Source organism: Urocitellus parryii, chromosome 7 (assembly GCF_045843805.1).
Source record: "Urocitellus parryii isolate mUroPar1 chromosome 7, mUroPar1.hap1, whole genome shotgun sequence".
Lineage (NCBI taxonomy): Eukaryota > Metazoa > Chordata > Mammalia > Rodentia > Sciuridae > Urocitellus > Urocitellus parryii.
This window is the reverse complement of record NC_135537.1, coordinates 68,956,088-68,981,040: the sequence shown is the minus strand read 5'-3', so window position 1 is coordinate 68,981,040 and position 24,953 is coordinate 68,956,088. Positions and strand designations below refer to the sequence as shown.

General features: G+C 32.3%; 1 protein-coding gene across 3 annotated transcripts in view; it reads right to left on the bottom strand.

Moving 5' to 3' along the window:
• Positions 1-24,953, bottom strand: part of Cspp1 (centrosome and spindle pole associated protein 1) — a 127,506-nt gene that overhangs the window by 43,016 nt on the left and 59,537 nt on the right. The window contains exons 14-20 of one of the 3 annotated variants that reach the window (XM_077800829.1): positions 24,887-24,928; positions 23,339-23,547; positions 21,142-21,263; positions 20,310-20,388; positions 14,837-14,966; positions 12,955-13,102; positions 440-592 (exon numbers count right to left, since the gene is read on the bottom strand). In XM_077800829.1, coding sequence (XP_077656955.1) covers positions 440-592; positions 12,955-13,102; positions 14,837-14,966; positions 20,310-20,388; positions 21,142-21,263; positions 23,339-23,547; positions 24,887-24,928 — 883 coding nt within the window. The remainder of the gene's footprint in view (positions 1-439; positions 593-12,954; positions 13,103-14,836; positions 14,967-20,309; positions 20,389-21,141; positions 21,264-23,338; positions 23,548-24,886; positions 24,929-24,953) is intronic. The other 2 variants (XM_077800830.1, XM_077800831.1) reach the window with 2 other exon arrangements.

Genomic DNA, 24,953 nt, shown 5'->3' with positions numbered 1-24,953 from the left:
TGTCAATTTGCTGTCAACATATCTTGTATACAGAGATATGATTAATTGTGGTATAAAGGTATATTAAGAATTGCAATGCAAATAATAATAATAATGAGCTCATGTAAAAATAATTAGTTTTTTAAAAAAGAAGCAAATTGTAGGTGTAAAAAGTGTTTGATTTTAAAAATTGTCTCCCAATTAGTAAATTTAAAATGTTAACAATAGGTAAAATAGACAAAAAAACATAGTATTAAGAACCAACCTTTCCCTGTTCAACTTTTTTCAAAACTACTTCTTAGTTTTTTCAAAACTTCTTAGAAAAGTATTGTAAATAATATCCTGACTCATATGAACCAACTTTTAAAAATCACAATGAGAATTGTGTCAAAGAATAGAAGAGAAATGTTACTGAACAACTTTAGAAATGTAAAAAAAAAAATAGAATGTGATTAAAAACCTGAGTTTTTATTTCCAGAATCTTCTATGTTCTCAGCATTTGAAGTGGCTAAATTTTGGTCTAGAGATACAACAGCCCTTTTATCTTCATATGTCCTTGCGTCTGGGTTATGGTAGGCATCTATATTTTGTCTGTGCATCCTATTCAAATCAGCTGAGAGGGAAAAATAAACCATTTATTTCAATAATTTACTGGTAGCTTAATACATTTTCTTAAAATAGGGAATCAGAGAAAAACAGCAATAAGACAAAGCTGGGAGTGATCCAATGATATGTTGTTGCTCTGAAAATAGAAACAAAAATCATCAAAACTTTGACATTTTCAAAGGATAACCCTGTAAAATAAACTCAAAATTAGTAGAAAAATTAAGGATACATAAATCTTTTGACATTCCATACAAGCCATATTAACACTGTTATTTCATAACATAGAATTCAATATAGAATAAATGTAGCAACAATTCAAAACACTTCATGGTAAAATTAATTTACCCCAATCCATCAGCTCTTCTAATAAAATGAAAACAAATACTCAGGTGGAATGGAGTTTTATATCCTCAAATTTTTTGACAGTCTTCCCTCAAAAGGTGGAGCTCAATTATCTTCTCCTTCAGTGTCATAAAGAGTTAGTAACTCACTTATTTTGTGGGGGGAAAGGGGATAGGGGTATTGGGAGTTGAACCCAGACACACTTTACCACTGGTAAAGCCACATTCCTGACCTTTTTTTAAATTGTGAGACAGGATTTCATTAAGTTGCTAAGGCTGGCCTCAAACTTGTGATTCTCCTGCCTCAGCTTTCTAATTCACTAGGATTACAAGTGTGCACCATCATCATACCCAGTGTAAGTCACTTGTTATCACTAGTACGTGACTTCTAAGGCTATGCCATAAAAGACATGGTTTCCACCTTGATCGATTTATGGATCGCTTGCTCCAAAAAAAAAGCCAACTGCTGAATGATACTCAAAAAGCCCTATGGAGAGGCTCATATGGTAAGGAACTAATCATGCCCACTGAGCCATGTGGAAAATGGGTCAAATTATGGACCACTCACAAATTATAGATCCACAAAACTATAGGAGAGTAAATGTTTATTATTTTAAAACACTAAGTTTTGGAGTGGTTTTGCATACTGTAATAGATATCTAATACACACAACAAAGTCTAGAACTGGGCACCAAGAACTGAGTCAAACAACCCCTCAATCTTAGAAACACAACATACCTGAATGTTTATAGATCTCAAAAGTTAAACAAAACAAAAAGTAGTTCTCTCCCCAAATAACTGCAATAGAATTGCAGCAATAAAAATGAACTCAAACCTAAATATATAAGTATTTATGAGGAAGCACATTATGTTCAATGATGTATTTTGAGCATGAATCATAGAATAACAGAATGTGGCAAGTAAGATGTGAATGTTACAAAAAAAAGAATGGGAGCTTAGAATCAGGGAAGTTCATATCATAATATTTAGGGTAGCTTGAACTTAAAAAATGGATAGGAGCTGGGGGCTGGAGATGTGGCTCAGCGGTAGCGCGCTCGCCTGGCATGCGTGCGGCCCGGGTTCGATCCTCAGCACCACATACCAACAAAGATGTTGTGTCCGCCGAGAACTAAAAAATAAATATTAAAAATTCTCTCTCTCTCTCTCTCTCTCTCTCTCTCTCTCTCTCTCTCTCTCCTCTCTCTCACTCTCTCTTTAAAAAAAAAATGGATAGGAGCTTTAAAGGTAAAGATGACTAGAAAAAAATAACATGGGGCTGGGTTTGTGGATCAGCAGTAGAGCGCTTGCCTAGCACTTGCGAGGCCCTGAGTTCGATCCTCAGCACCACATAAAAATAAATAAATAAAGACGTGTGTCCAACTAAAAAATAAATATTAAAAAAAGAATAACAATGGCTAGAAGCTTTAAAGGTAAAAGTGACTGAGAAAGAATAATAAAGAATTACAATAATGTGATAAAATGCTCCAAGAGGGTAAATTATGAGGAGCCTTACAGAAACATTAAAATAGTGAACTTGCCTAGAGTACAACATACATGTAATAGAGTAATGAGAAATAAGCTAGGAAACTGTAGATTAGATGCCTATTCTGGAATGTCCTAAAAGGCACACAGATGGTTCTCAATTTTAATCTAGAGATGGTAATGGAGAAACAGTTTTGGTAGTTGTTGAAGCAGTATTAGTAATAATGGCAAGTAACATTAAATATTCACCATTTTTATATACTAAACAATAATTCATATGATATGGGACTGTTATTTTTACCCTAGTATTATATATGGGAAAACTGAACTAAGTCAATTTGTTCAAAGATTCACAAAGCCAAGTAAATGGCACATGAATGTAAACTTAGGCAATAAAACTCCAGAGTCCTCAATGATTTCTGAGAATGGAATAAAAATAATTGGTCATATTTTTTATACATGTTATAGCTTGGATATGAAAAACAATAGAGGATGATGAAATAATGAGGAAATGGAAAGAACCCAAGTAAACACAATAAATCTCAATTATGGAAGTAGTACAAATAAATTCTATGAAGAAAATCCAAGAAACACTGAAGAAGCAGAACTCATACATTAGACTTATTAACTGACTAGATACAGGGAATCAAAAAGATCTCATTCGTGTCTTTTAGTTTGAATACTGTATTATGACCTTTAACAGGACATGGCAGTAAAAATGAGCTTGACTTGAAAAGTTAAGTTTGTTTTGCATGCTAGGTACAAATAATCCCCCAAATATAAAAGGTACAGAGATGCAAAGACAGGCTGGAACTGAACTTTTAAAAGTGATCAGGGGCAGGGAAGGCTTCAAATCTGTAGAAGGCCCAAGGAGTAACATGGGAGGAAATAGAAGGCATGAGAGGGGAAAGAACAGATAATGGATCATCCTATCTATCAAGGTGCACATGAGGTCAGAGAATAATCTTTAGAAGAGATCATGCTCACAGCTGAGAAGAGTCTAAATAGGTTCATGATACACATCCAGCAAATCTTAACTGAACCAAAAAATAGCATCTTAGAGAATGCAGAGGACTTGAAGGACTGTCAGTTCAAAGAGACATGGTCTAAGTAAAAACCATTAAATTGAAATAAGAACAATTATTTTTGAAAATGTAGCATCAGACAGTAGTTGAAACTACAAACCATTATAGTTTTAACAAAAAGAAAGTGGTAAATGACAACAACAGTCTTTGAATATATTTTATATGCTAAAAAAGTGGCATAATGAGCAGAATATCTGTGTGTAATAATACAAGTTAACTAAGCATAACTAAGCATGTTCAGAGATAGAAGGGAAGAATAAGTGGAAAACCTATAAATGTAAGAGAGATGGGACTGGGCCAAATCACAGAGAAAAGATGATTGTAACAAAACTCCAAAGTGCCAAGGACTGGAAAGGGGTAGGATGGTGAAATCATCACCAAATCACAAGATCTATTGGAATATGGGAGAATAAAAAGAGAAAGATGATGGGAAAGTCAAGGTCATATGCTACTAGCTGTAGTCCTTGAGATGTTTGGAAATAAAACAAAATAACTTGAAAATAACTCCAATTCACTAGAACAGCATAAGTAATGGCCTATGTAAACGAGAAGTTCATTATAAATAAAAGTGCTCACAATATTCTTCTATTTTTTTTCTATTATTTGCAGTAGAGCAAATTCACTCGTTCCAGTATGACACCCAGAACTCTGCTGTTAACCTAGTGAATCCTTAGGGAATATAATCTCATTTTGATAGTCACCTATATAAAGTATACATTAAAAGATAAATATTCCATAAGTAAAGAAACACTAATAAACTTCAAAATCAATAACATAATTTACTGTTCATTATACATGGACCTCTGAATTAGAGTACTAGTCAATGTATTTTACATAAAAAAGAATTTCATAGAATATGTAATTATTATTTAAGATTTAAAAATCAGATTTAGCAATCAAGATAAATTCATACTGCTTTTTAACTTAAAAAAAATAATAATTTATCCATCTATTGGCCACTCCTCGTCCATTTTTGTGAAGTAGTAAAATAAAAGGTTTGAAATCAACAAAAAAGTGAAAGAAAGAAAAAAAGTACTGTGGTCAAGAGTGTAATTTGCCAGCTGCGAACATTGGTCTTAAATAAAAATCATTTAAAATAAGATTGTCAGCATTAGAATATCTCTAAACAAACAGAATAGCAAACAAACAAACAAAAAGTCATAGATTCATGTGTGGGAAAACAATTCTACCCCTTGAACAATTTAGTGCTAAACTGTATGATCTTACAGGTAAATTACATATAATTTGTACTTAATTTTTTCATTACTTGTTTTATAATCTTTATATTTGTAGATCTAAATGAACATTTCAAAATTAAAATTAACTCCACAAGTTAGATGCTGCTCTTTATACTGTGGTGGAAGTAAGAACTAAAACATTTAAAGAAAATGGCTATAATGTTATAACATATTACTTATAAGCCCCAAAATTTCAGTAATTCATGGCTGGCATTCAAACACCTTTGTAATCAGTTAATTCAGAGAGACAAGCAAAATTTCTACCTCTGACAACTACTAGTAATTAAAAAATAGTTTGAAATTAACCTAATTTAAAGTGTGAACATATATATTATAATAAATTTATAAAAATTATATATGTATATAAGCATATATTTTAAAAAAATAAAGATCACAATCTCGAAGAAGAGTTAAATATAACTGGTAGTCCATGAAATAAATCTCACAAGTTTAAAATCAGTGATATCACAAAAAGTACATTCTCTAAACAAAAATAGAGAAAAGACTACAAATTGGGGGGGGGAACCTCTTTGGAATTTTTCTAAACTTCTCTTCCAAATAACTGATTGGTCATAGAAAATCACAAAGAAAGTCAGAAAATTAAACTGAGTGAAAATAAGAATGCAATATACCAAAATTTGTGAAGCATAGGTAAAGAAATGAGGAAAAATTTGTAGCATACAGAAATGCATAGAAAATATATAAGGTCTCAAATCATAATCTATGCTCCCACATAAAGAAATCAGAAAAATAAAAGTAAGCATAAAGTAAAATAAAGGAAGAAAACAATAAAGAACAAAAAACAATGAAACAGAAAAGAATATTAAAGAAAATCGGTAAAAAATGAAACTGGTTCTATGAAAAGATCAATAAAATTTATACTCCTTTGGCCAGACAGACTAAGAAAAAAAAAGGAGAGAGAATATACAAATTAAAAATATGAGGAATGAATGAGGAGTCATCACCATAGAATCTATAGACATTTAAAAAAAACAGAAAAGTTATAAAAAATTTATTCCAATAAATTTGAAAACTTAGATGAAATGGATGTTTACTGAATTACTCAAATCTTGAAAGCTCACACAACATGAGAATCTTTTTATCTATGAAAGGAACTGAATTTATGGTTTAAAATTGTCCCAAACGGGTAATTCCCATCCTCAGACAGCTTCACTGCATCTTCTATCAACAGAAGAGAAAATACTTGTCAACTCGTATTATGAAACCAGACAACATTATTCAGTGGGAATAAAAACAAATGAATATTTTTTATGAACCTGGAGGCAAAAATCCCTAACAAATATTAGCAAATAAAATTCTACAAAATGTTAAAAAGACAATATACCATTACCAAACAGGGTTTTTTTCCCATGGAAAGCAAAATTAGTTGAATATCACAATGTAAAAATCACATTAAGTAGCCAGTCATGAGACAAGCCTGAGTAACAGAGCAAGATGGATGGATAAATATCTATAAATGAATAAATATCCATTCATTTATTGCTGAGAAAACTCAATATACATTCACAAAGAAAACTTTCAGAAAACTAGGAATAAAACGACATGATGTGATTTAGAAACAAAATCTATAAAAGCTTTCAGGTACTTAAACAGTGAAAAACTGAATGCTTGCCACCTACAGTTATGGGGACAAGAAAGAGATGTCTATTCATAGTTTCAAAATATGGTTTGTAATTCCAAACTAGTACAAAACACAAGCAAAAGACAAAAATTATCCTTGCTTACAAATTGACATGATTATCTCTATAAACGAACAGCAAAAAAAAAAAATCTAAAAAAGCCGAAAAAGTGAATTTAGCAGAGACAGAATACAAAAACAATATGTGAAAATGAATCATATTTCTATATACAAGTAACACACAAATGGACACTGAAATGTTTAATGTATCACTTAAAATAGCATGAAAACACATGAAATACTACACAATAAAACTAATGTATGTGTATAAGATCTAATATTAAAAATCCCCTGAAATATTGCTGAAAGAAATTAACTAGAAGTAATAAATGCATAGATATTCTACATTCATGGCTCAAAAGATTGGATATTAAGATGCTGTTGTCAAATAGGAAAAGAAGAACTTAAATTATCACTATTCGCGGCAGACATGATTCTATACCTAGAAGACCCAAAAGGGTCTACAAAGAAACTACTAGAACTAATAAATGAATTCAGCAAAGTGGCAGGATATAAAATCAACACGCATAAATCAAAGGCATTCCCGTATATCAGTGACAAATCTTCTGAAACGGAAATGAGGAAAAACACTCCATTCACAATATCCTCAAAAAAAAAAAAAATACTTGGGAATCAACCAAACAAAAGAGGTGAAAGATTTATACAATGAAAACTACAGAACACTAAAGAGAGAAATAGAAGAAGATCTTAGAAGATGGAAAAATATACCATGTTCATGGATAGGCAGAACTAACATATCAAAATGGCGATATTACCAAAAGTTCTCTATAGGTTTAATGCAATGCCAATCAAAATGCCAACGGCATTTCTTGTAGAAATAGATAAAGCAATCATGAAATTCATATGGAAAAATAAAAGACCCAGAATAGCAAAAGCAATTCTAAGCAGGAAGGGTGAATCAGGCGGTATAGCGATACCAGATTTCAAACTATATTACAGAGCAATAGTGACAAAAACAGCATGGTACTGGTACCAAAACAGGCGGGTGGACAAATGGTATAGAATAGAGGACACAGAGACTAATCCACAAAGTTACAACTATGTTATATTTGATAAAGGGGATAAAAGCATGCAATGGAGGAAGGATAGCATCTTCAACAAATGGTGTTGGGAAAACTGGAAATCCATATGCAACAAAATGAAACTGAATCCCTTTCTCTTGCCATGCACAAAAGTTAACTCAAAATGGATCAAGGAGCTTGATATCAAATCAGAGACTCTGTGTCTGATAGAAGAAAAAGTTGGCTTCGATCTACATATTGTGGGGTCGGGCTCCAAATTCCTTAATAGGACACCCATAGCACAAGAGTTAATAACAAGAATCAACAAATGGGACTTTCTTAAACTAAAAAGTTTTTTCTCAGCAAGAGAAACAATAAGAGAGGTAAATAGGGAGCCTACATCCTGGGAACAAATTTTTAATCCTCACACCTCAGATAGAGCCCTAATATCCAGAGTATATAAAGAACTCAAAAAATTAGACAATAAGATAACAAATAACCCCATCAACAAATGGGCCAAGGACCTGAACAGACACTTCTCAGAGGAGGATATACAATCAATCAACAAGTACATGAAAAAATGCTCACCATCTCTAGCAGTCAGAGAAATGCAAATCAATACCACCCTAAGATACCATCTCACTCCAGTAAGTAGGCAGCCACTATGAAGTCAAACAACAACAAGTGCTGGCGAGGATGTGGAGAAAAGGGTACACTTGTACATTGCTGGTGGGACTGCAAATTGGTGCGGCCAATTTGGAAAGCAGTTTGGAGATTCCTGGGAAAGCTGGGAATGGAACCACCATTTGACCCTGCTATTGCCCTTCTCAGACTATTCCCTGAAGACCTTAAAAGAGCATGCTACAGGGATACTGCCACATCGATGTTCATAGCAGCACAATTCACAATAGCTAGACTGTGGAACCAACCCAGATGCCCTTCAATAGATGAATGGATAAGAAAAATGTGGCATTTATACACCATGGAATATTACGCAGCACTTAAAAATGACAAAATCATGGAATTTGCAGGGAAATGGATGGCACTAGAGCAGATTATGCTTAGTGAAGCTAGCCAATCCCTAAAAAACAAATACCAAATGTCTTCTTTGATATAATGAGAACAACTATGAACAGAGCAGGGAGAAAGAGCAGGAAGAAAAGATTAACATTAAACAGAGACATGAGATGGGAGGGAAAGGGAGAGAAAAGGGAAATTGCATGGCAATGAAGGAAGATCCTCATTGCTATACAAAATTTCATATAAGAGGTTGTGAGGGGAATGGGAAAATAAACAAGGAGAGAAATGAATTACAGTAGATGGGGTAGAGAGAGAAGATGTGAGGGAAGGGGAGGGGGGATAGTAGGGGATAGGAAAGGTAGCAGAATACAACAGTTACTAATAGGGCATTATGTAAAAATGTGGATGTGTAACCGATGTGATTCTGCAATCTGTATTTGGGGTAAAAATGGGAGTTCATAACCCACTTGAATCTAATGTATGAAATATGATATGTCAAGAGCTTTGTAATGTTGTGAACAACCAATAAAAAAAAAAGATGCTGTTGTCCTAAATTATCTTTAGGATTAGTACAATCCCAAGAAAATCCAACCACGTTTGAATGAACTTGAGCAACTAATAGTAAAATATGCAAAGAAGTTGAATTGTCCAAACAATCTTGAAAAAAAAAGAACAAAATTGGAGGAATCATACTTTGCAATTTTAAAACAGAACTGAGCCCAGAAATAAATTATGGTAAATTGGGTGCCAGAAGAATTGAATTTTTTTCTAATTCTTCTTACTTATACATGACAGTAGATAAAATTATACAAGCATAGGTTATTATCTTATTCTAATTATGACCCCATTCTTGTGGGTAGACATGATGGTGGGGTTCACTTAGGTGATTTCATATGTATACTTAGGAAAATTGTGTTAGTTTTATTTTACTGTCTTTCCTATTCTTATACCTCCTCCCTTCCTTTCATTCCCCTTTGTCTAATCTACTGAACTTCTCTTCTTCCCCTCCTCTCCTTTATTGTAGGTTTACCTTCCACATATCAGCAAAAACATTTGATCTTTGGTTTGGGGGGACTGGCTTATTTCACTTAGCAGTATATTCTCAAAACACATCCATTCACTGGCAAACGTCATAAAGTCAAACTAAAAAGCTTCTTCACAGCAAAGGAAACATCAAGAGTATGAAGAGACAGCCCACAGAATGGTAAAAAATCTTTGCCACCTGCACCTCAGAGAAGGCATTAATTTCCAGAATATATAAAGATCTCAAAAATCTTAAATAACAACAAAAATAACCCAGTCAATAAATGGGCAAAGGAACTGAACAGACCCTTCTCAAAAGAAGAAATATATTCATATTTCTATGGCTATAGTTCAATAAATATATGAAAAAATGTTCAACAACTCTGGCAATTAAAGAAATGCAAATTAAAACTACACTGAGACTCCATCTCACTCCAGTAAGAATGGCAATTATCAAGAATACAAGTAAAACCAAATGTTGGCAAGGATGTGGAAAAAAGGGAATGCTCATACATTGCTGGTGGGACTGCAAATTGGTGCAACTATTCTAGAAAACAGTATGGAGATTCCTCAGAAAACTTGGAATGGAACCACCATTTGACACAGTTATTCCACTACTCAGCATAACCCAAAAGATTTAAAATCAGCACACTACAGTGACAAAGCCACATCAATGTTTATAGCAGCACAATTCACAGTAGCTAAGCTACTGTAACCAACCTAGATGCTCATCAACAAATAAAGGGGTAAAGAAATTGTGGTGTATATATACACAATGGAATATTACTCAGCCATGAAGCAGAAAGAATTTATGACATCTGCCATTAAATGGATGGATCTGGAGACTATTGTGCTAAGTGAAGTAGCCAACCCCAGAAAACCAAAGGTCTAATGTTCTCTCTGATATGTGGATGCTAACCACAACAAGGGAGATGAAGGGAAGAACAGAAGTTCAGTGGATTAGACAAAGGGGAATGAAGGGAAGGCAGGGGTCATGCAAATGGGAAAGATAGTGGAAAGAATCTGACATAACTTTCCTTTGTGTGTGTGTGTGTGTGTGTGTGTGTGTGTGTGTGTATATGAATACACCACAATGACTCTCACCATTGTGTACATCCACAAGACTGCAACCATAATAAGATATATTCCATGTTTGTATAAATTTTAAAAATGAATTCTACTGTCATGTTTAACTAAAAAGAACAACTAAAAACTTTTTAAATTTATTTCCAATGTATTTAATAAAAGAGTATACCTTTTCTATTTCATGGCAAAACTGCAGTATTCAATTAGCAAACTAAACATTACTACCCAAAATGAAAATCTCAAAAGAGTTTTATCTATTCCGATTAGGTCAGGCAATTCTAAAACAATACTTTATAATTCAATAACCCACATTTATCCTACATATTTCTACCAATTAAATGCATACATAACACCATAATTGTATTATCTGAACTGGAAATAATTTTAGAGTCAGTCTGAAAAGTTCTAAGAAATTAACCTATTTCCAGTGTTTCAGTCATTAAAACACTTCTCCTGTGGCAACTAGTAAATTTCCATCAATTCACAATTTAGACTTCCAATAGCAAAGACTACCTATGTAATTATCAACCCCTTGCCCTCCTCTTGGGCATAAAGAAACTAGACTTCCCAGGTACTAAGCAGTTATGTTAGAATCCACCTATAACTAGTTTTGAACAACAGAATGAAGCCAAAAGTAACATCCCTTCACTTCCAAGTCAGGGCTCAACAAAATCCTCAACTTGCCAGACACAGTGGCCCATCCCTATAATTACTCCAGCAACTCAGGAGGCTAAAGCAGAAGGATCACAAGTTCAGACTAGCTTCAGCAACTTAGTGAGACCCTCAGGAACTTAGCAATAACCTGTCTCAAAACAAAAACAAAAATAAAAAAAAAAGGACTAGGGATGTAGCTGATGTATCTCAGTGGTAAAGTACCCCTGGGTTCAATCTCCAACATACAAAAAGTAAAAAATTCTCAACTTGAGCTCACCCATGTTCCCAGTCTGTGCAGCTAGAAGGTAAAACAGAGTGCTGACATAATGGAAAATGTCCAGGTCCCTGAGTCATCTCTTGGAGAAGAACCATTAAACAGCATCAGAATATGACATAACTGAGAAGTAAACTTATACTGCCATAAGCCTCTGAGAATTCAGGATTGTTACAGTAATTTTCATTAACTGCCTTGATTAACACCTTTAAGTAATACCTCTACTTTAAAAGGAAACATTATTACACTATCCATAAGTACAAAACCAGTATTTTTCTAACAATATATCCAAATAAACATTTAACTATGACAATTTAAAAAAAAACATTCAGCTATGCATCACCTAAAATCATATCATATATAAAAGAAATTTTTAAAGTAATATAGAGGGCTGGGGTTGTGGCTCAGATGAGAGAGTGCTTGCCTAGCAAGTATGAGACACTGGGTTTGATTCTTAGCACCACATATAAGTAAATAAATAAAGGTCAACTAAAAAAAATTTTTTTAAGTAATATAGAGTTCCGTCTTCCACAATTGTGAGGAAAGCATTCATGAAATGAAGATAGCAAAGAAATAAATCTTTTGGGGAAAAGAGTTACCTTATTAACTGCGTCTCAACTGTACCTTTTTAAAAAAATTAACAAAGAATAAAAGCTATAATACATAAGGATGCTAATAACTAAATATCTAGCAATCTTCTCATTTTATCACTTACCTATCCCTATAACATATGAAGAACATGAAATCTACATTTTTAACATCTTAATAGGTATTTTTCTAATATCCTTTATTTCTTATTTCTAATCAATTTTCAAAAGCCCATTATCTTATTCCATTTTAAATCTGTTTAATTACAAGCTAGTTAGAAACTATGTTTAATATATATATACCAAGTTGTGAAATGACTTTTTCAAACTGTTCCATTACTAGATCGAAACTTTTCAGAATATATAACTGAAAATAACACCATAATTCTGTAACCTACCAGAAAGTTTCTGAGATCAAGTATTTTTTTAAAGGAACTCTTACATTGAGCAGATATACTCCATATATGAATTAAATATAAGCTCCCTTTCCACAATCCCCAAGTACTTATTTTTAAGATGTCTTACTAGTCTTCAGGAAAAAAGTCATAAAGTTTTATTATTTTTACTAGAAAAGAAAATATTCCAAGTTCTAGTTTGGGTAAATACCTACCAACTAACATGAACTTTTCTATACAGTTGGGTTATATTATCAGAGGATGGACAATTTATAATAAAAATAAATTAATAGGATTCTAAATAAGAAAGTCTAAACTCTGCTATATTCATTATCAAAATGCTTCTATCACATTAAGAAAAAAAGAGACCTTGCTTTAAATGCTGAATCCCTATATTTTTCACTCTTTCAAAAGTTAAATATAATTTAGTTTATTTTAAAACAAATCCATGGAAACAGCATACTTATCAGGTTTCCTTTTGCATCCCTGAGAGGAGCACCACCTCCACCTTTCCCCCAAGGATTGTAAATTCTCATTTCAGCTTCCAATTTAGCTTCATATTCTTCTTTTTCTTCACGTTCTCTTCTCCTCCTTTCTTCTCGCTCCCGAATCTTGACAACATAAGATATATTTAAAATAAGTACTGACAAGTATGCTGATACAAGTGGTTAGTAACACCAGATATTTTATTTTTCTGATTTAGAAAGAAAAAAATACCTGTAGGTTTTTTTTTTTTTTCAGTACATCTCACTGTAAAGTTTAAAATCAAAAAATATATCCAACACCCAACTTAAAAATACCTTAACGGCTACAATATATATCCTTCCCATCCCAGAAACTAAACCCACATGAAACTTAACCAACTCCTCCCTTTCTCCCCTACTTCTATCCTGATCATTTCTTTCCCAATCTCACCAGTGTTATGGGACCATTAGGATCTCCTTTCTTTCCTTTTCTATATACCTTTTCATTGGAAGCATCTGGCCACAAAGTCTAATCTCTACCTCATCAAACCTACTCTTTCTAGGTAAAAGTCTATTCCCAGAATTCAGAGAGGTTGAAGGTTCAAAGTAAGTACAGATTTATGAAACACACAAAAAAAAATACTTTTTTTTAATCACCAAGTATAAATACAAGATTGTTCTCTAGAGACATATGGATAGGCAATGAACAACAATCTACATTTTGGAAAGTCATTTTTAAATTCAAAACCATATGGTAAATCTAGGCACTCTTTCATTGTAGCAGAGGTAAAGAAGTCATCACATACATGCCAGACTTCTAGAGTTGGTAAATATAGGTTTGTCAGTGGTAATATGCTCATTCAATCCTAACATAAAAAAAGTAATGGTGCTTATACTATAACTTAAAAAAAAAAAAACTATCTTTTATCTTTTCAGAGGTTCCCCATGTAAAAGTTAAATAGAAGTATTTTAAGATATCCCAAGTAGAACTTTATAGAAAAATTACCTTAGTTTAGCTAGATATATAGAGATCCTCATAGATCTCTAAGAAGAGTCCTAGGGCTCTCCCAGATATAAAAGAATTGAAAAACAACAATAAAAACATCTATACATTAGATAGTTACTCTTAAATAAACTCTCTTCAAGCATTACAAACCATAATCAAATCTATTATTTTCTCTCCCTAAACATATTCTACTACTTGCATCCCCTTTCTTGATTTATAATCTCATTATTCTCCTAAATTATAACTCCCAACACTCAGAATCATCTTCAAGCCCTCTGTTCTTTCTCATTCACTATATCTAAGTCCTGTCAATGAAACCTCAGAACTGTCTCTTGGATGTCCTTCTGCTTCTCCATCTGGCTCAGGGCCTCATCACCTCCTGACTGGACTACTTTAGTAGTTCACTGGATTTCTTTGCCACATCTCTTTGCCAATTGTTCACATCACAAGTTATCTTCCTAAAAGTCAGATTTGTTTACATCAACTAATCCTTTGACTTTTCTCAGATTAAAATTTCCTTCTTTTGACTGTCCATAACAAGAACCACCTGAGAGCTCTTTATTACCTAATCCTTCACAATCCAGCACAATCTAACTCTTCGCCCAAAACAATTTAATTCTCCTATATGCCAGAAATGTCTGACTTTTTCACCATACAAATGCAGCTCAACCATTAACTACCATGTGAAGCCTTCCCAGTAACCCCAGGTGATTACTCTCCCTATTCTATGCTTTCCACAGCATTTCAGTATATCTACTTCAAAACTTATTACATTGAATTATAACTATTTTTTCCCTGCCTTGCCATACTCTGAGTTCTAAGGGACTATTGTGTTAACAAAAAAGATGTCTGACACAAAATGAATAAGTAAATACCTGCTGTTGCAAAGCTTCTTGATAAGACTGAAGTGATTGTTTAGAAGGCTTTGGTTTATCTTCAAAGACCAATCCTGAATTTACTGTTCGATCATTTGTAATTTTCAGTTCATTCTGTCCAACTGTATTGCTGCATCAAATAAACAATTAATTTGAATTCACCTATCATTCAAGAATAAGAAAATCCAAGAAGAAAATGCAACAGTCCTTTGAAACAGATCAGCATATAAAAACATCTTAAAATAGAGGGCATTTCTCTATAGGTCATTTCTCTAATGTAACCTCTTCATAAATTCTTCCCTCCTGTCTCTGTTTTGACAAACCATGAAACTTTCAAATACCTGATCTATTTCTTGACCTAGGTGATTGTTACTTGGAAGTGAAAACACTTTGGGATAATTCATCAAGAAGTTATACAGAATTTAGGCACTTTTCTGAATATATAAAAATAAATACACAAAGGAAATCCCTCAAGTAACACCATAACAAATAATGGTTTACTTAGTAAAATGTTTACTTATTAAAAATTACTTTCTATCCATTTCAAAAATAAAACAATATAATGTGAAAAGTTAGACTTTTCCAAATAGAATGGGTTTAAGGAAGTATGTAGTCAGATTAAGGTTCAGGAAGAAAGGAAGAAATGGTAGGGGTATTAATTATATATACAGATCAATAATTTTTAGCAAATTTACAGAGTTGTGCCATCATCACCACAATCTAGTTTTAGAACATTTCCATAATCCACAAAATATCCCTTAAATCCATCTCAACCAATCCCCACCCCTCGCTCCCTCCAATCACAAAGTAGCCTGATTGCTGTCTACAGATTTTCTCTGTCTGAACATTTTATATAAAAGGAACCACACAATATGTATGGATTCCTTCAATGATCATATTTTTGAGGTTGCTCTGTTATATCAGTAGTTCGATCCTTTCTATTGCTAAATAGTATTTTCACTGCCTGGATATAAAATATTTTCTTTATCCATATTCACAAGTTGATGGACATACAAACTGTTTCTACTTTTTGATTTTATGAAAATTCAAAACAAGTCTTTGTAGGTATGTTTTACTTGATTGTATGCACAGGAGTAGAATACAGTAACTTTTTATTTAAGAAACTGCCATGTCCTACAACTATTTTTATATATTAATTTTGTATTCAGTAATTCTACTAAAACTCTTATTAATTCTATTATTTTATCTGCATATGCTTTTATAAATAGTACTATTTTTCTCTCTTCTTTTCTCATCCATGTATCTATGTCCTTTCTTTCTCTATAAATCTGCTCCACATACAATTAGGCTATGAAAAAAAGCGGTGTTAGAACAATCTCAAAAATAATGTTTTAAATGTATCATCATTAAAATAATGATATAGATTTTTCATATTTATACTTTCATGAGTTATGTATTTAATAGTGATTAAACTAGGAACACTAAATTTTATTAATACCTATTCTGTACTAATTGATAATATCACATAGCTTCCTTTTTTTATTAATGTACTGTAGCAACTAATTTTATAATATTGACTATATCTAACACCAATTAGTATGTCAGACACTGTTCTAGACACTTTACATATTTAATTCATTCAATACTCATTAATGCCCCTATATATTTGCAGAAAGCAAGTGTTTAATAATCTAAGGCAATGTTAACAATTCGGAGAAGCAAAAAACTGACCAATAAAAAAAAGTAAAGAAAAAAATGTGGGAAAGGTATGTTTATAGAGTCACTAAAAGCTCCAACATATATCTGGGAAACTAGAAAGCCACATTCAGTGCATCTGGTCAGTGCTCAGAAAGACTCCAAGAATAATTTCTCACCTCTGGCTGGCACAGAGGTTCTCTATATACAGGAAGTAAAAGCTAAAGCAAAGGTATAAACTGCCTGCATACTGAAGGCTTGTCTCAATACACACACAGAACCCCTTGGCAAAAGCTGAGAGACTTATTGGTTCAAGACCTTTACAGAAATCTCAGTCCAACCACAAGCTTACCTATTAAGCTAACCTAAAAGGGGCTTCAGTGATTAACTAGCCACAAGAGGTACTTAAAAAATAGCCAGGAAAACGAAAAACAACAAACAGTAATAAAAATTAGGCATGTGGAGGAAAGAGCTTCTAAATGTATGGTTTTCAACAAACAAATTACAAAACTTGAAAAAAAAAAAAGGAAGTATGGGCCACTTGCTGGAGGAAAAATAGTCAATACAAAGCCTGAAAAATCCTACACTTTAGATTTACTCAACATAGTTTTTAAATAGCTGTTAGAAATACATCAAAAGAATTAAAACATAATAGAAATGATAGAGTTAAAAAGGATAAAAATTTCAGATAGAGCAAAGGGGTGGGAGGGAAAGGAAGGGAGCATGGGGGTAAAAAAGACAGTGGAATGTGACGGTCATCATTACCCTAAGTACATGTATGAACACACGAATGGTGTGAATATACTTTTTATACAACCAGAGATATGAAAAATTATGCTTTATGTGTGTAATATGAATTGTAATGCATTCTGCTATCATATATATAACAAATTAGAATTTTTTAAAAATCAGGAAAAAAAGTATAACAACTGATAATTTTTAAAAAGTCTCTAGAGGAACTCAACAACAGATCTGAACAGGCAGAAGAAACAATCAGTGAATTTGAAGTCAGGTCAACTGAGATTTTCTAGTCTAAAATGCAAAGAAAAAGACTGAAGAAAATGAGCAGAGGGCTGAGGATATAGCTCAGTTGGAAGAGTGCTTGCCTTATGTGCACAAGGCCCTGAGTTCAATCCTCAGCACCACAAAAAAAAAAAAAAGAGCAAAGCCTTAGAAACCTTGTAGAACACACCATCAATTGAACCAATATATGTGTAACAGGAGTCTCAGAAAGTAAAGAAACAGAGAAAAGGACATAAAGAATATTTGAAGACATACACAAAATAAAAAGAATACTTGAAAAATAATGGTCAAAAATTTGATGAAAAATATTTATACATCCATTAAGCTCATCAAACTCCAAGTAAGAAAAACTCAAGAGATTCACAACTACATATATCAAAAACTGCTAGAAGATAAAAACAAAGAGAAAATCTTGAAAACAGCAAGAGAATAAACAACTGTTCATCATATACAAGGAATTCTCAGTGAGATTAACAGTTCATCAAAAACCACAATGGACTGAAGATGGGGGAATGATAAATTCAAAGAGCTAAAACAAAAGTCTGTTAACCAATATAATTCTATATCCACCAAAACTACCTTTCAAAAATGAAAAACTAAGATACTAATAAATCAAAACTTAAATTATTCCCAACATACCTGTTCCATAAGAAATATTAAATATTAAAAGAGCCCTTCAGGTAAAATCAAAGAATATATAACAGTAACCAAGGAAACACAAAATAAGAGCAACAGTAAAGGTAATTATATATACAACCAAAAGATATTACAAATGTACTAATGCTCTAACTCTTTGATTTAAAAGGCAACTGGATAAAGCAAAAATTTCCAAACTATGTTGATGAGATTAAATATACTAAGATGTAATCTGACAATAATAGTACCAAGTAGAGGAAAAGGAATGGTATTATATTGAAGAAAAAGTTTGTATATTAACTTGGGATTAATCCAAACTCAATTATTCTAAATTAAGATATTAATTTTAATCTGAGCAAAGCCACAAAAACATAGAATTATACTAAAAGAAACAAGGGATATAATGCTATTAAATTTTTAAAACAAAAAGTCCCTTAATTAGGGGCTATTAACAATGATTCCTCCCTTAGGAATAGAAAAACAAAATTTACATAAAACATATAGGAAAAAAATAGTAAAATGAAAGATAAAAATTCTACCTTAACAAGAATTACACTAAATGTAAACACTGGCCAATGCTAGAAGAATGGGTAAAATAAATTTTAAAAAATAAATAAAAACAAAACTACAGCTGTCATTTTGTCTACACAAAGAAATCTTTTGGAGTCAAATAAATTGAGGGCAAATTTGGAAAATGTTGTTCAAGGATACAGACAGACATTTATACCAAGGAAACAGAATAGAAAGCCCAGAAATAAACTCTTATATGGCCAAATAAGGGAAAAGATGTTCAATATCACTAAATCATTAGGGAAATGCAAATCAAAACTACAATGAAATACCACCCCAAACATTAGGATGACTAATATTAAAAAAAAAAAAAAAAACAGAAAATAGCAAGTTGACAAGTATGTGGAGAAACTGGAACCCCTATATCCTGGTGGTAAGAACAGAAGATAGTATAGCTAATGTGAAAAACAGTACAGTCAGTCGTTCCTTAAAAAAGAAAAAATTCAGGAGGTTGGGGACTCAGGACCTTGTGAAAGCTAAGTAAGGACTCTACCACTAAGTCACAGCCTCCAGTTGCATTAAAAATGTTTTTTAAAGAATTACAGCCAGGTATAGTGATACATGCCTATAATCCCAGCGACTTTGGAGGCTAAGGCAGGAGGACAGCAAGTTAAAAGCCTACCTCTGCAACTTAGCAAGGCCCTAAGCAACTAAGTGAGACCTTGTCTAAAAGTAAAAAATAAAAAAGGGCTGGGGATGTGACTCAGTGGAAAAGCACCCCTGGGTTCAATTCCTGACACCAAAATAATAAATAAAAAAGAATGAACATGATCCCAGCAATTTCATTTCTGTATATATGCCAAAAGAACTGAAAATAGGGTCTCAAGGAAATATCTGTACACTCATGCTACTAAGCAGCATTTTTTGAAACAGCTACAATTTGGAACCCATATATCTATGAATGGATGAATAAACAATATTTATGGTATATAACATGAACTATTATTCATCTTTTTAAAAATTTATGTTTTAGTTGTAGATGGACACAATATCTTTATTTATTTTTATGTGGTTCTGAGGATCAAACCCAGTGCGCACATGTGTGAGGCAAGCACTCTACCACTGAGCTATAGCCCCAGCCCCTATTATTCAGCTTTCAAGTAAGGAAATTCTGATGTGCCATAACAGATGAAAATTAAGAACATATGTTAAGTGAAAAAAAATCAAAAAAAGAAAAATACTGTATGATTCTACTCACATAAGGTATTTACAATTATCAAAAATATTAGAAAATAGAATGGTGACTTATTTTTTTTTAATCATTGGGGTATAATTTCTCATTTTTCTGATTCTACAGATTGCAGAATCACACTGGTCATAGAGTCACCTATATAGAATGGTGACTTATGACGAAAGAAGATTATAAGGGAAGGAGACACGGGGATTATACCATTATTGTTCAATGGATATGTCATTTCAGTTGACAAGTTAAAAAGAGTTCTGGAGATAGTTGCATAACATTATGAATGTATTAAATACCCCTGGAAAAGGTCTGCTTAAAAATGGTTAAGATGTAAAATTTTATGTTATATTTTAACCCATAAAAATAGTAGGGGGAAAAAAAAAAGTCTTTTAACTAAAGACTTACATAATAGGTTGTGCTAGTTGTTGGGTGATAGGAGTCCTAACGTAAGCTGCAGGCTGTACTCCCATCATTCCTGAACCATCTGAAAAGAAAAAAGAAGAAAAAAAAAAAACACATTTATTTCAGAGTACCCTTTTAATAACACTTTATCCCTAAAGTAAAAAGCACATGATGAAATATTTGCTGAGTAAAAGCATCAATATGTTCTTCTGGATTAGGACTTGGTAAAGACCACCACCAGAAAACACAAAATAATTATTTCTTAAATCTAGATGAAAAGGAAATAACTAACAAATATCACTAGGTTATTAAGTGAGTATTGCTATTGGTTCAATTTGATTTGTCCCCTCATGCAGGAGTTTAATCCCTTAAAAGAAATGAGAAAGTGAAAACTTAATTTGACTGTGGTGTTTTTACAGTGAGACTTTTAAAAATTAGATTAGCTTAGGTTATTAGGGTGGAGCCCCCATGATAAACCTGATGGTTTTATAAGGAAAGACTACATGGGCAGAGATCCATGTATACTCCTGCCACAATGGCACCTGGCAGAAGAAGAGGGACCTCACAAGAGCCTGTACATACTGTTTGAATTTTTGGCCTCCAAAACTATGAGCCAAAATAAATATCTTATATAAAGCAGCCTGCTCCGGGTTCTTCATTATTATAACAAAAATGGACTGATACAGATGTTTACTTTATTAAGTTATTCAATATATAATACTTGAATTTAGAAAAGCTGTGGGGTTTTTTTTCATTTATATATTTTTCCCTGCATAAAAATCAATTCCTCTTATGAAACCACTGGAAAAAGATATTTACCCTAGAGATCACTTACAATAAGCAAGATTGGGATCCAAAGTGTTTCTGGCACCATAAAAATAGTATGCATCATCATAAGGAGTTCGATAGTTGGTAACTAGAGGTGGAAGTATGGGAGGTGGAGGTAGAGGTGCAACCCTATATCAAACGAAAAATGGAAAATTCTTCTCATATTTTACTGCAAACATTTAATCAAGATATTATTCTTTTGCAAAAGCATTACTGGAATCCCAATCACTAGTTTAGAAAAAGCCACAATCTTGCTCTAATTCGTCAAAAATTATGATTAAAAAGCAAATCAAATAGCATAAAATTTCACAATCTCAAGTACAACACTTATACAAGAAAAAACAAGCTAATATTCAATCATTTAGTACCCAATAATCATTATGTGCCAACATCAAACAAAAAGAGATACAATCTTTTTCTCTCAGAAATAATTCTGAAAAAAAATTACAATTACAATCAAGTATAGGATATGAAATAAAACAAGTAAACACGAAGTGCTATAGGAATTCAAAGTAGGAATATTTAAACCTCAAGGGAAAAGAGGAAGAAAGCATGGAAAATTTCCATGTTGTTACAGTGAACTACACACACAAAAGAGGAAGGACAGTCCAGGAAGAAAGGGAAACAAGATACAAAACTATATATTACAAATAATTCCATATGGAGAAAGGGGCATTTTTTTTAAGTTATAAAACATTCTTTCACAGGAAGTGAACCTAAATGGGAAATAAAAATTACTTAAATATCAACAGTAAAAGTCTTGATGTAATCTTTAGTATTCCATAAACTTAAAACTTCTGAAAAATCTCATCTTCAGCATTTTATTACTAACTAGAAAATAGCTCTGTATTTCCACCCATGCAGTATTTTCTAATACTAAAAATGGCAAAGGGAAATCCTATAAGATAACAGAAAAAGAAAAGGAGCAATCTGAAATATTTTCAGTTTTTAGTTTATCTTAACAGATTCTCCCTTTTTATTATGTACTCCAAAATGATTCTGAAGAGTTAAGAATGCATTAAATTTTCTTCAGTAGTAAATATTTCTCATATTTACTAGTCACTCCATGTGTCGACCTTCACTATCCTCACAACAGATACTTCAACAAAGAAACTAAATAACAATTATGAAAATGAGCTGTTATCACCAACTCCTAAATTTTATGACTTATGTAATATTTAGTCCTCAGAACTCTGTAACTGTAGATAAGAAAAATATTATTATTCCACTTTTACAAATGAAATTTTGATGCTCAACAAAGATGCAGTCTTTTCAAATTCCAGACATGAAGTGAAGCATTATGATCCCTAATCTAATGCTAAAACCACAATGCTCTGTCCTTTAAATTCCCTCCCTGTCTTTTGAGTACAGAAGCCATTAGAGAAAATGAAGCACTTGATAAATACAGTAAACACAGCCCCATGATTTGTTAGTGACAAATAAAAGACCAAGTCCTACTCAAAGAAGAAAGGACAGCCCAGAAATATCAATGCTTTAAAAGTTTTAAAACAAAAACCTATAGATTTAAATACATTATGCAAATGTAAAGCATGTTAACATTAACATTAGTAGTAAACAAAAAATAAGATTGAGTCCTACAAAAAGGAAGTATAAACCAGAAAACAGCAGTTAATAGAATTTTCTTTATATATATAGTCTAGTACAGCATGATGCCTTTTATAGAAATCAAATTTTTACTCTAATACCTAAATAACAGTTTTTATAATCTCCACACTTTTATTCCAGACATTTGGGTTGCATAGCCTCAGAATAATCAGAGAAAGAACTGAAGGAAAAAGAAGCTAAAATAAAATCATATATACAAAAGAGCCATATTAGAAACTTTTCCTGCATAAGTTGAAGGAAGACTTCAATGTTTGCCAAATGGAAATAATAAAATTGAGGATAATGCATACTTTCTTTATGATAAAAGGTATTAAAAATATGACCCAAACCTAAATTTTACTTAGCAATTCATTCTACAAATATAAATCATCATTAAACAACAAAAAAAGATTTCCTTTGTTTTTATAATAGTTTTAGACCAACAACAAAAATCAATTTCAAGAGAAATTATTTGGCAAAGCTATTAATGATACAAAATCTCTGAAGGATAATGTCATCTGCTTCAGCATATCCTTCTAAACATAATATATAACAATACCATACCTAATTTCAAAACACAAAACATTTTAAACAAGCACCTGGGAGGCACCATTTCACCAAGAGTACTGTTGAGTCCATTGTGCAACTCTTCATTCTGAGAAGGGACGGAGTAAACTGAAGGAATGGGTTGGGCAGACGGGGCAGATAAAGGAGGGAGAGGTGTCTGGAAAGCTACTCTGGGTCTTTCAGGTGGAATCATCTCTTCACGGTGTCTTGGTGCCGTACTAAAGTGCTTTAGCCTATCAGGCTAAAATAAAGAAAGAAAAATCTGTTTGTTAACATAGAATCATAAATTTAGAGGCGGAAGAAACTTCAAAAGACCCTTTATCCCCATAGTCATTTAAGACAGTCACAGAATAACAGAACTTTACAACTATAAAATATTTAAAGATCTAATTCTTATTTTACAAATGAGTAACTGAGGCTCCCAGGGAATAAATCACATAAGGTCTTGATGTTAAATATTCAGGCAACAACGAAAGCCAAATACCAATTTTAAATACTCTATCTATTATAGCATAATTCTATGCTACTTCTCTATCTAATAGCAAAGTACTCTGTAGAACAAGATCAGCGAACACTTTCTATAAAGGGCCAGACAGTAAAGATATTAGACTTTGCAGGCCATGTAGTCACTTCAGAACTACCAAACTCAGCCTAGAAATGAAGGAGGCTATGCTGCAATAAAACGTTATTTACAAACGCAAGCAAAAGCAAGATTTGGGTACAGACCACAGTTTGTTAATTCCTACTCTAGCACTACATTTATTATTATTTGATTATTTGACTTATTATAATTTGATTTGAACATCAAATATAAACCCAAAAATAATGTTCAATTACTGTTTCAATTACTGTTACTAACATTTATTCTCATAAATCAACTTGACACTCTTTAGGAGTTTCAATCCAAAGATAAATGATATCTGTCACACAATCTAAAATTTAACACACCAATCTCTCAAATTAAAAAGCTCTAGTTTATAAAAGGAATGCAAAAGCTACTTCAAAAGTATATATTGATGGAAGAAAATATATTTAGCTTTGGAATTTTTCTTCTTTTTCTCTGCCATGGTATTCTTCTCACGTTAATCTACAAACCTTATTCTGTGAACAGTCAGAAGCACATAGTGGGAGACACTTTTACAGTATTAAACTTTCATCTGCTGGGGTTTGAGTACTGGGCTTATTACTTAAGCACATACTCTATCACTGAGCTATATTTCCAGTTCTAGTGTTAAACTTTTAAAAAACAGATAAATAACCTAAAGGATATATATTTAGTGAAAGTCAATTAGAAACTGCCTATACTTGAATAATAATTAGAATAATTATAAGGATTTGCTGTATCCCTTTTAAAGAATTACTTTTTAATGAAATTAAAGGTAATAACCATCATTTAAAGATGAAACAAACATTTCCCTTAATAAACTACATATATATATATACACACATATATATACATATACATACATATATATATATATATACATACATATATATATACACACACACACACACACACACACACTAAATATATTCAACTACCAAAAAAGTACATTGTGGTAAGAGCAATAAATTGTTACCTCCTTCTTACTTAACTGCAATGATGTGAGTAATTCATTCCACTTAATGATGAGAATTGCAAAATTA